General features: G+C 33.7%; 1 protein-coding gene across 13 annotated transcripts in view; it reads right to left on the bottom strand.

Annotated features, from left to right (window-relative positions):
- Positions 1–1,151: 1,151 nt before the first annotated feature.
- Positions 1,152–13,276, bottom strand: part of LOC105693551 (rap guanine nucleotide exchange factor 6-like) — an 88,475-nt gene continuing 76,350 nt past the window's right edge. For 6 of the 13 annotated variants that reach the window (XM_012413560.3, XM_012413566.3, XM_012413567.3 and 3 more), the window contains 7 exons: positions 13,014–13,245; positions 12,632–12,928; positions 12,205–12,522; positions 9,460–9,576; positions 8,076–8,183; positions 7,106–7,270; positions 1,152–5,896 (listed from right to left, as the gene is read on the bottom strand). In XM_012413560.3, the coding sequence (XP_012268983.1) occupies positions 5,865–5,896; positions 7,106–7,270; positions 8,076–8,183; positions 9,460–9,576; positions 12,205–12,522; positions 12,632–12,928; positions 13,014–13,245 (1,269 nt within the window). In that variant the 3' untranslated portion in view covers positions 1,152–5,864. The remainder of the gene's footprint in view (positions 5,897–7,105; positions 7,271–8,075; positions 8,184–9,459; positions 9,577–12,204; positions 12,523–12,631; positions 12,929–13,013; positions 13,246–13,276) is intronic. The other 7 variants (XM_048657139.1, XM_048657140.1, XM_012413563.3 and 4 more) reach the window with 7 other exon arrangements.

Below are 13,276 nucleotides of genomic sequence, written 5' to 3'. Positions count from 1 at the left end.
ATAGAAAACATTCAAATTATTTCAAAGATTCCGAAGGGAAGAAATAAAATAATTATTTAACAAACTTACGATTAACAACGGTACTTTGATGATGCGGAATGGAATAATATTATTCTTTCAAATATTTATTATTGCAGTTAATTTTTTTCATTAACTTCTCATCCCGGATGTTTTGGATGATGATATTTTTTATTTTTCTTTTTCTCATCTACGTCATAAAATATTACAAGGAAGCTACACGGATGAAATACGGTAATTTGTCACGTACAGATTTGATCGACACGAGGCGTGTGTTTTGAGGAAAAAAATTAAAAATTATTAGTCACTCGTTTCCTAGTATAAAAATTTTTTATTTACCTGATTGGTAAAAGCGTATAATACGATAAGCGTGTTTTTCGTTAGAACGTCACTTTTGCGTGTTCGATATTTGAAACGGGGGGAAAAAGTGAGCTCGTGTAACGCATGAAAGTCCAATTCAGGATTTTAGATTCTAATAACGTGAGTTTATCTGAATGATCGAACAAACGATATACTTCGTTTATAATCTAGAATCTGCAGTCGTATAGCGGATAGTATATCTTGATGCCTATGACGGAGGACATGAAATACGACCGTGTACAAAGTATCGATAACGGCGTTGTATAATAATTATATTTTCGTAAGTATATAAAGAATCTTTCATATGTATGAAAGAAACTAAACCCCTCAAATGACGAAGCGATAAGCTCGTCGCTAAAACAACATCCGCGCGTTTGGCAGAAGCATTAGGAATAGATAGAAGTAGTTCTGCTAACACTTGTAGAGATGAGAAAAGAATTCGGGACGATTTGTTAAAAATGTGAACATCATACTCAAGTATATGGGTTTTCTGAAGTTCGTATCTCTCATTTTCTGGCTCATTCCACGATTTCCACAGCACAACTGCAAGATTTTCGATATTCCTTCTTACCGCAAGAAACTGTAAATAGATACCAAGCTGGCTGTATGAAAGTTGCAAATTATTACCGACTATTCATGATATATGCTTTTGTTATCGATACGACAACGCAGTTGCAATTATGAAAAATTATGCCTACTAATATCATTCGAGTGAAGACAAAATGTATGTACGTGATAAAAAAAAAAGCAATATTCAAGTTATTATCCGAAAGTTGGTGGAATACTATATATTATTTGGAATTTTACATAGGTACATTGACAGATAGAACACACCTGCAGCAGTACCGAGTTTTTTAGTCGACATCCATTTCTGTTTTTTTCGTTTTTTGTCTTGTAGTTTTTTTCTTAGTTTTTCGTCAGATTTTCTTTACCCTCGGCTGCTGCACGGAGTAACATATCGCTATACATGCTATAAATCTATAGATATATCATCATTTCTTACGACCCCGCAGGCTATTCAATTTTATAGATATTTATATATATATTTTATGAGTACATAAATATAGAAAACAATGTGGTATTATACAAAATAGTAAAAATACATATAGAGACGTATGCATTTCTTCAGTATATAGGTATATGGGTTAGATATATAGGTATAGAATTGGTACAGCATATGGATAGGTATATATAATATCATGAGTTCATATGATAGGTATTTGATTAATGTATACTCGTATAATATTCGTAAAGTTTGTCGGAAATATAATTAGGTATATTTGTTGGAATTGTTTTACGTTCGGTGTATTTATTGGCTTCGAGTTCTTCTAATTTTTACGATTAAATCAAGACGCGACAGTGCCAATATCACCCACGTTTTCTTATAGGATACTAAATTCCGCGTATACATTCGATGGACCGAACATCGTTATTAGGCTGATTATTGTTCGCCCTATAATTATACAATACACTAATCGAGCTTATTCTCATATGTGTAATATACATATACAGATATATAAATATGTATATATATCTTTTTTTTTTGTTTTCTATAAGTGTAATAATTTGCTGTTGCATAACAGGAACAAAAAGAGAAAAATCACTATTACAAATCAATGCTTGTCATGAATTCAAAAATACAGTTGACGAGTATCAATCATTCTCCATGATTAAAAAAAAATATTTATCGACCAAAAATTATGAAATAAAATGAAAAATAGAACGACATGTTTCATACAGGCAATGTGCGGATTCCAGCTTTTAATTGAATTGAAAAAAAAACAAATGTAATTTCGATTATAGAACGTAAAAATAGTTTACACGAGTGCTGAAATGTTTGCCCTTTCAGGTAGGTATTCCAGTTTTCAATAACTACCCTGATGCTAATTGTAAGTCTCGCGAACTAAAGCACAGAGTACACACAACTGTTACAAATAAATAAATATATCGACCGATAATTGCGTTTTTTCCTTTCGTACGTTAAGTAAAAAATTATTAAATAAATGAAAACTAAAATAAAAAAACAGCACTCGCATCATTGTACTATGACTTTGAAGTTTTATTAAACAAATTAAATACAAAAGGTTTTTTTTTCGTGTCGCATGCTTATATGTTATAAATAATTAAAATAACAGAGACAAAGTATATTATATATATATAATTTAAAAAAAAGAACGAAGAAAAAATTATAATAGAAACAGATTATCATTTCGCTTTTCATTTACTGCATACACTAGATTAGGTGTTTTGCGAATATTATGGAGTTCTTTAGTCGAAATAAATAATCTTTCTCTAAAAAGCGTTTAAGTGTGTGTGAATGTAGTCGTGTGTATGTATTTGTGAACTTCTGTACATAGGGGTAATACGCAATTTTATTTACCTATACATAATTACGAACTTTGACATTGAGAAATACTTCACCTATCAACGTCTCTTGGTGCAGTATACGATGAGTACTTCTAACTCAATGAATTAACAATCACACCACCATAGCACATTATTTTCCATACAAACCCTGTCATTATTATTATTTAATATTATTATTTTATATGAGATTTCTCGTTTTTTAGTTTATCTAAAACATTTTTTCACTTCAATTTTTATCAGCTTCGGAATTCTTTGATATGAATACGTAATTTTTTTATAAAAAAAATGTTGACCACAAGTTTTCTGTTTTTTTTTCAATCATCATAAGGTGCGACAAGTGTTATAATAATGATAAATAGATCGTAAGAACTGCGGTGATTAGAGAAACAATGAATTGATTCGATCTAGTGGTAGATAAAACTGGTGACTAATAAAATGTAAATGCATGGGGAATGTGAATGCGTGGGAAAAATTTTGTGTCAACTAAAGTTCGATTTCAAAGTTGTTGTGTTAATATTCTAAGATAATTTTTTTATTTTTTTTCCTTTTTCTTTTAATATTAAGTTTTCGTCATGTAGGCGCATGTGATTTTTTAGTTATTGGTGGGCACGTTCGTTAAGAAATATAATATAATGTCAAGAAAAGTTTTTAGATACTTCTATTTGTTTTTTCCTTTGTTTTTTTTTCTTCTTGTTTTCAAGATATGTAAAAGATAGGATACGTACAAGAGTTAGTTGATAGGCAACCAAGAAGTCAAAAATTTACGGTTAAAAAATTATTTGAGAAAGTTGCGAAGAAATATAATATTACACGATTTAAAAAATAGAAATTCTTCGACAATTCTACGTCACTCAGTCATCAGGGGTTTATCTTAACATTTAAAATTCTATTATCAATATTTGTTCACCTTATGCGGCTCGGTTTTCTTTCTCTTTTCTTTCATTCTTGCTATGATCTGGCCTCGAATAACTAACAAATAAATACAAATAAACCGATAAAACAACATTGCGAGTAGAAATGATAACTTTGGATGCGGATTGTCGTTTTGAGTTTCATATTATCGTTTATAGTATTTCAATAATATCTGAATTATAATTTTTCTTTTCTTTTTTGACTTCATGGACACTCGATTTTTGTAATACACTATACTTGGCAGACATTGGGGGAAAAAATAAAAATAAAAATAAAAATAAAAATGAAATTAAAAAGTTTTCACCTCGGGGTTTAGGCCCTTCAGTTTTCTGTTTTTAAGAATTCAATCAACCAACCATCCAATACATATACATACAGGTATCATTGTTATTATAACTATCATTATCGTTCTAATAAAATATATTAGTTTAGCAAATTCCAGTTTTATTTAACACAATCCACTTTCGATCCGTGCAGACGGAGTTTTGACAGGTATCTAATGCATGACAAAACATATCACGACCACCTCTTCATATCATGGATAAAACGGAGAAAAAGAAGAAAAGAAAAAAAAAAAACAGAAAAATAATACTACGCACAGAATTTTTCTTCTTTTTTTCTCCCATTACTATCGAGTAATAATGATTTCAGATTTATTCTTCATTTTATTGTATGTTTTTATCCGTAGATTTATTATGCCTAAAATATCATGAGTAAATTTACCGTTAATAAAAATTTGTGGAATATATTTTTTAATTTTGTCACGTATCAACCTGTGCTTTGTCTTAGAATATCATACGCACCCGAAGAGATTTGTTCAGTTAATATTTAACAGTTTAGATGCGAATTTGAACTAACGATAAGGTCTGATTCATATTATCCTCTGGGAATTAAACGCTAGACTATTTACATCAACTCGACTTACAAAATTTAAAAGCTAACTTAAAAGTATATAATACAGAAGCCGTTCCGCGCTCAGCATAAACGATATTTAACATCTTTGGGCTCAACTTATTACACATGTATATAGAATATTACTTAAATACAAATCAAATCCGGTTCAAATTATTTTATCTTGAACACTGATTTGATGGAAAAGAAAGTCTCCTTTTGTTGCCTCATAGGTTTTGTAGTTTTATCTATACCTATGACGTATATTAGACGGTTTTTGTAATTATTTTTTTGTCTTAAATAGTTTATGATTAGTCTTACCATGTCATCACGTACTTGGAAGGTATTTTGCAGGTTTTATGAGGAAAGAAATAATTTTTCAACGTCGTTGCACACATCGCTCGGATATTCCGCGTTATGTAGATTTAAAATGAGCAGATATCTATATTTTAGTCTCTATTTTCCGTTTCGAAAAACACAATCTGACTCTTCTATAGATTTTTCGTAAGTATAAATACTACTAGCTTGTCATCCCGCAAACTGAACATGGTATAGTTTAAAAAAAAAAATTCTTCGAAATAAAAATGAAAATTAAATAAAATAAAAACATGTGGTCCGCTAGCCTGATACGTACTTATCAAACAATCAAGTTTTCAGATTATATCGTTGAAAGTGAATGTTGTTGGAGGAATTTTGTTTCGTTTCACTGTTATTAAAAGATGGATTTCAGACCAGCCTGATGTAAAATTCAATATTTCACGAAAATTGAAGTTCTTGGTGTTTTTTTTTTTAGTTAATTCACTTGATAATCGAATCATCAAATTGCCGATGTCGTCGGTGTGGACCAACGAACTAGTTCCTCGAACTGGCGAAGAAAGTAAAATAAAGCCAAAAAATTGACAATAATGTAGGCTGGATAGAACGTACCCATCTCTAACATCATTCTCTTTCTCGAGTGAACGACACAACCGAAGATTTCTACTCAGTACTCTCACAGTCTTGAAGCCAAAACCTTTGCTAAAAATCTCAGATAACTGATCTGTGTCATCGTGAGATCAGTCAATTATATTATCATCATCTACTTAAATATTATCAGTTTCGGTAATCCTTTCGCTTTTTACACCGCCGAAGAAGTATGTCCACTATTTTAAAAGGAAGATTCTGTTACCTGCTATTGGCATTCGTATACCGTAAAAAAAATGTCCCAGCACTTTCATTCAGAAAATCTATATATCAACGGCGAGTTTTGTGATTTGTTTCATAAGAAATTAACTAACATAATATAATATCGGCCTGTTTAATCTTAGCGCAGATTATTACACCGCCGAGACTTGAGCATCCTCGTCATCTGTAACAAAATATACACGATTTAAACTCTGAAAATAATTTGCAAAATTAGTAACTACTCTTAATTGAAGTAAACAATTCTCAGATTGATTGATTAGATTTGGACGTTTTTTTACCAGAGTAGAAACTGCTCACAATTCACAGCTTTTATTTATATTTTGTTATTGCACAGACTGATGGAACATTATAGTTCCCTACCCCACCTAACAATTTGACGAAAATTTTGGTTGAGCAGTCAGCATGGATTTTGGAATTTGAAAAAAAAAGCTTGTAGGTAAAAAGTGCGATGTGGCAATTCGTTTTGCGAAATATGAAAAAAGTGCCCTAGAGCTTTGTAAATTACAAGTATACAATCAATTATACATAAGTATGAAAATAATAAAAATATTTGAAGAGCTGCGTGATTAGGAAAACAATCAAAATAAATGATATGAAAAAAATAAATATTTCAAGTAATAAATAAATGTATATAAAGACGAAATTATCATACAACAAAATGCAAGCAAGTGCTAGTAGGCTAAAACAAACAGGCACGGTGCTCAGATCAATGTGTGCACAACATAACACATAATTACGCATCACATTAAGTAGTGAAACACTCATTTTACATGTTATTTACATCTATAACGATGTGTATAAACATTTTATTAACGTTGCTTATTCAGATTGTGAAACTATTAAATAAGTATTTTGCATGTACCAGTGTATGGGGAAAAATTTGCTCGACGTAAGAAATCACAGACAATCTCATCACAGAGCAATAATATTTTTCAACTCAGGAGTTGTTATAAAAAATAAATTAACGCTGTTGCTCTAAATATTTAAATAACACCAGAGTGGACTTGACTGATTGTGACTACACAACAATACTAATACAGAATAGTCTTCCCCAATTTCCAATACTTGGCATTGCCAATTAGGAAAACGGAATAAAAACCTGTAGTAGATGAATCATTCATAGCATTTTTTTTCAGATATTCTTGCTCTGGCTGATGACTGCAATGATTTAAGGCACAGTGAAAAAACGATATATAAATAATCAAAAACACATATCAGCTGTACCTAGGAGCCATAAAATAGCAACTCTATTACCTGTTGGATATTAATTCTTTTTGATACGTTGTGATCTATGGGAACTGTTGTAATTCAAATTTCAAGAGGTACAATTCTATGACTCTTATTTACAAATGCGTTTGTGTTGTGGTAGTACCATCGTCGTGGTCGGTGTGATACGTGACCCCCTCGTGGCTATGGGCTCTGCCCAATCTGTGGAGCCTAGCCATCTGCGCAGCTACTTTATAGGCAGGTGGTTGGCGAGTTGGACCACCTCGCATCATCATTCCTCCAGGAGGCAAGCCAATACCAACTCCCATACCTGTAATCCCTATTATCTAGTATACCAGAAATCGCGATGATAAACTGCTTAATTAAATAACAAAATTCGGAAGAATATTTTTAAACACAATTTATCAGTTATTGCTCAAATGATGGAATTTCAATAGGTATATCTGACTGTGAAAAGAGAGGAATATTATACGTATAATCACGCCAAGTTCGTAGATTTTTAGAGCCAACTTTCAACATGCTTGCATTAATTGATAATGCATACGAAAACAAATTTATGCTCTTTGAGACATAAATTATAGCTAAGATTACATCGAGTTGCTAAGAATTATATGAAGTCCAATGTGTGATGAGAAAGGTTCGATCGATGGTATAATTAAAGTGTGTAGATGACTAAATGACATGTATAATATGAGACTAAGGAATGAATAAACTAAATCATGTCGCATAGGTGATTAAACATTGCAACACAAATATTAACATAATAGTTATACGATGAAACACCCAACACCACAATATTACTTCCACTCTCGCTTAGCCAATAACAAACATTAGTACAACATATGCTAACTTAACACAAATACACACAACAATGATTAATTTCACACACAAAATTTCAGTCATCAAGATCTACTTCGTCACATATAGTATATAGAATTATGGGTCATTTGGGTCAATATGAGTCAGAATGACCACACAAATGATAGTTATTGCCTTATTTTCTTTTAATGTTACAAGTGAAAATGTCTAGCTTTGCAGGACATTGGAAAAGCATTGGTAACGGGCAAAGCCATAGCGATAATGATTTAAAGCATAGACTGCAAATCAACACTCACCTTGAGGAGGTTGGGGGTGGTGATAGTAGTGGTTGTAGGTGGCAGGAAGTGGAGGCAGCACAGCGACTGCATGTGGGAACGGAGGTAGTCCCCCCCTCATAACAGACCCTGCACCATACACCACATACACGTTACAGAAGGAACCCCACCCACTAAACTCCAATAATTTTTCTACCAGCTCATCCTAAACTACGCACCCAGGCATTGTGATTATGTAGATAAGGAAATTGATTCAACTTTTCCAATTAATAATACCAAAACAATTATTACATTAAGTTAAGATACGAACATTTGTGTATGTCAGGTACAAAACACAAGGTATACGAACCCCCAAAAACATTGAAGTATATTTTCAAGTGAATATACAGGAAAAACGTAGCAAGACTGTCAATCATGCTATCGTGATTTTCCTTTTCATATTCAATGATTTATTTGTTTTGCAATGATAGAGCAGTTGTATGCATAAGGTATATATGAAATGGAAATATGTTCTAAAATTCTAAAGCTCCCAAGCAACGTTAAGCATGAAAGAAAGCGATGGCTGAAAGTTCTAGCTATTTTGCCACATAGCTCACAATCAGTGACAAAATGAATTTATCCTGAAATTTGTATGAACGCCAATTATTTTTGTGTTCCCACTTCTGTATTTGATTCAAATTTTCAGCCAAGTAGGAAGATTTTGAGAACATGCAGTAATTATAACAATCCTGAAACTACAGCCATCCGGGAAAAGCATAATTTACCAATTTCGTAATCACCTGTGATTCCCAATTACTAAATTATCGCACGCCGTGGTCTACTAATAATTCTCAAATTACGTGAATTTTGACTACCTTAAACCAAAATCAAGTCAGGCAGTTCTTGTTGAATCTGCCGTGTATGTACAACAAAACCATGATCAAAAGGTGAGAACATGAACATATAATAAAAATACTTGACAGATGATTTCAACTCTCCCTTCTAATACAAGTGACAATTATGTGATTATTTCTTTTGGCGAACAGTTAAATTCGTGTGATGAATTCTGTATGAAGTCACGAACACATGAGACACATGGTACATGTATTTTGAGAATGAGACAAAGTGACATTAAAAAACTTCACACAGACATATCAGGAGAGACTATCACAAAAATGATGATAATAGAACATAAACTGAAGCAAATTTCGACCAATTTACAAAAAGCTTAGCTTTCCAATATCATGTGAAATCACTTGGCATTAACAAAAAATTCAAGAACTGCCTACCAGTTCAATTATTTTTAAAGTAACTATCACAATTTTGGAATAGAATTTTCAGTACTACTATGGCTAAGACGTCGATCTACTGTAATATATTCTAGATTGTATGAGATGATATATCATGAGACACCTATGTCACATACCTTGCATGGCGGAGTGTCGTCTCTGCGGAGGAGGTGGGCTGCCACCAGCTTCAACACTGCTGCCACTATGACTGTCCAATTGGGTACTGTGACCACTGTCACTGCTTGTCACGGAACCTGTCGAGTTCCCAACACATGTCTATCACTACCGATTCTAGCTGAATCTAAAGTCTCTAGCTACTACTCAGCGGGTATCAATTACATTTTAAGTTGACAATGAGACGAGGTTGAATTTGAGGTATGGCTGGAGAGATTATAGGACCAGACTGATAATTGACATTGCTTTGGAGGCTCACAGAGTTTGAACCGATGTTACCTGAGAGATATTTCACCTGATACAAACAACAAAAGATTTTAATGGGCAAGCTTCATTGCATTGCGAACATTGTGGTGCAATTGATGCAGGCGAGCTTGTCGTTTTCAATCCATTTCTCAACTGATGCTAATGCCCCGGTCGCTGCCAGTATGAAAACGTTCGAAATCCATAGTTCATCCATTTCTATAATATGTTTCTAAGGCCGTTTGCATGCTTCTAGTTACTAATGCTGTATATATTATTCATCTATACGGCATACAGCGTCACAAAACTGTCTAATAGAGCCACCTACTCGCTGATGAACAGTTTTAACTAGCTGTCATAAAAAAGCATGAACATACATACACATTAGTAATTAAGCACCAGTTATAAGTAATTAGAAACCATGATTGAAGATGATTTTTGATTTCTTTTCAATGAAGTTGAATTCTCTTAACTTTGCGGTAGTTTATCGAGGATTTGCTTCAGTTTATTAGCCTTTTCGCACATGCCTTATGGTGTTACGATACTTTGACATTATTAATTCTCCATAAGGAGAAACTGACGTGCTGGTTTCCAACATGACTTTTTTTTATGATTGGCATCGATATTTTGTATATGATATCCATCAGATTAAATGTATGACATAACAACCAAGAATAATATATGACATGCCGAACCTAAGATGTAAAGACATGAATACTAGGGTGGGTTGAAAAAGAATTTTTTTTTATTTTCTTAGCATGGGGGCAGAATTTGTACCTTATAAAAAACGAAAATTTTTCAAATGTGGAAAGAATTTTTCACTTGATATTTTGAGGTAGCCCACTCGTTTCTTGAATAAATAATTAATCAAGTGGGGTACTTGCATGAGTAGATGATTTTGACTTTCAGATTTGGATTCCTGAGCTGATTATATGTGAAATTACTCTTGAAAACCAGAAAACAGATTCGATTTTTAAGCAAAAATGAAATCATTTTTTTAATTGAGTTTTGTATGCTTTTCTGACGTATTTTGACCTCAGGAATCCGAATCTGGAAGAAAAATTGATCTATCTCTAAAATTGACCGAGTTATCGCCAGTTTTCACCTTTTTGGGGTCAAAAATAAAAAATTGATTTTTTAGTCTATATTAATGTAATTTGAGCTCAGGAATACGAATCTGGAAGAAAAATTGGTCTATCTTCAAAAATCACCGAGTTATCCTCATTTTTTCGCATTTTTTGGTACAAATTTGAGGATATCTCGAAGGGAAAAAATCGTAGCTCAATTTAGACAACGGATTCGTGTTCCTGAGGTCAAAATACGTAAGAAAAGTGCCATACGATCAATTTAAAAAAATAAAAATTTTTGGCCAAAATTTGAGATTTTTCCAAGGGGTACCCCTTACGATTTTTTCAAATTTTGGCCAAAAATTTTTATTTTTTAAAATTGATCGTATGGCACTTTTCTTATGTATTTTGACCTCAGGAACACGAATCCGTTGTCCAAATTGAGCTACGATTTTTTCCCTTCGAGATATCCTCGATTTTATGCCAAAAAATGCGAAAAAATGAGGATAACTCGGTGATTTTTGAAGATAGATCATTTTTTCTTCCGGATTCAGATTCCTGAGCTGAAATTACAATAATATAGACTAAAAAATCAATTTTTTATTTTTGACCCCAACAAGCTGAAGATTGGCGATAACTCGGTCAATTGTAGAGATAGATCAATTTTTCTTTCAGATTCGGATTCCTGAGGTCAAAATACGTCAGAAAAGCATATAAAACTCAATTAAAGAAATGATTTCATTTTTGCTTGAAAATCAAATCTTTTTTCTGGAGTTCAAGAGTAATTTCACATATAATCAGCTCAGGAATCCAAATCTGAAAGCCAAAATCATCTAGTCATGCAAGTACCCCACTTGATTAATTATTTATTCAAGAAACGAGTGGGCTACCTCAAAATATCAAGTAAAAAATTCTTTCCACATTTGAAAAATGTTCGTTTTTTATAAGGTACAAATTCTGCCCCCATGCTAAGAAAATAAAATAAAAATTTCAACCTGCCCTAATGAATACAGGATAATCATTCGAGTACTTAGTACCAGTTGAGTATGTTATGAAGATTCAAACAGAGACAAACACGTAGATCTAGGATGTTACAAATAAACGATCCAATGATTGTATCTAGTAAAGAAGCTCTGAATCGAGCTTGGTCGAGTTTTATGGGTTTAATGTACCAACTTACAATTGATGAAAATTTGTTCCTAATCGTCAATCCTCAATGCCCAATGAATATCTAATCTTATTCGTAGTTATGATTTTTTCTGCAGTTGAATCAAATTATGACTAATTACCTCCTCCTAATGAGCCCTACTGTCCATTGCGTCGTAAATGTAAGATATACTAGTTCTCGACCAACTGCAGATATGGTTTAAACACAATAAATAAAAATGAAAAACTCACCGCTTGTTAACGTCTTCCTGAGAGGCTGCAAATTACTCAGACTGGTAACGCTGCTGCTTTCGGCACTCAAGTCAACAGGGGGTGGGAGACCAGACGGTGTGTCGCTGTGCGATCTCTCGTGCATTGGCACCCTAGTTCCAGAACCAACTCTTCTTGGAGCACCAGGACTTTGTTCTAAACCACTCGAGTGTAGGGCCAAGCCTGGGACTGGTAGCGGAGGTGGGCAATGCTTGGATTGGTGGGGTCGGGTCTTGTGAGGGTCCGACAGGGCGAGCATTTTTCTCACTGCCTGCGGTGATGCGGCGCCAAATTTGGTGCCTGAAATTTATATCGGAATGTCAGACTCCCAAAGTCACAGAATCTTATGCGAAAAAAGTACAACATACGCAATTCAATTCAATTCAACCAAACTAATGAATTTTATTACCTTGTATGCTCTTGCGGCCTTCGCTTGTGCTACTTGCACTACTAGTCGTAGACAAGGTGGGTGACGGATGTCTTCTGCCGCGCGTACCGAGTGGAACAGCTGCAGCTACTGCAATAGCACCCGCGTGGGGTTCACACTCAGCCGACAAAGCATGCAGACGCTCTTCATCGGTAATTACTTTCATGTTTGCTAGGTAAGCTTTGACTCTGCGAACCATCTGGGCTTCTTCGAACATTTTTTTATGATTTGGAGCAGCAGTCGACTTTTTACGTCTTTTCACAGTTGCCGTTTGTCCACCTTTAAGATAATAGTGAATTTTTTTATGGTCGATAAAGAACCGGAAAAAGTGAGAAGTCACTATTTAATTCCGTCAATGGCGTACCTTGATTGGCGGTGTTCATTTGATTCATTGCAACCATAGCAGAACTTAGTGCCTGTCCGCCGATATCAGTCATTGTCATCAGGTCGTATGGCGAAGAGCACATTTTAGTCAGCGTTCGGACTTCTTTAGCAATCATTCTGAGTTTTTCAAAATTGACAAGCCCCTCAACCCTCGAGTCATTGCCCAAGTGGATGAAAGTCAAGTCTTTTCTAACGACTGGGTAGAAGGGTATCTGCAAGACAAACGGAGATGGAAATGAATTC

This window comes from Athalia rosae, chromosome 6, assembly GCF_917208135.1.
Source record: "Athalia rosae chromosome 6, iyAthRosa1.1, whole genome shotgun sequence".
Taxonomy (NCBI): domain Eukaryota; kingdom Metazoa; phylum Arthropoda; class Insecta; order Hymenoptera; family Athaliidae; genus Athalia; species Athalia rosae.
This window is presented reverse-complemented; position numbering and strand designations above follow the sequence as displayed.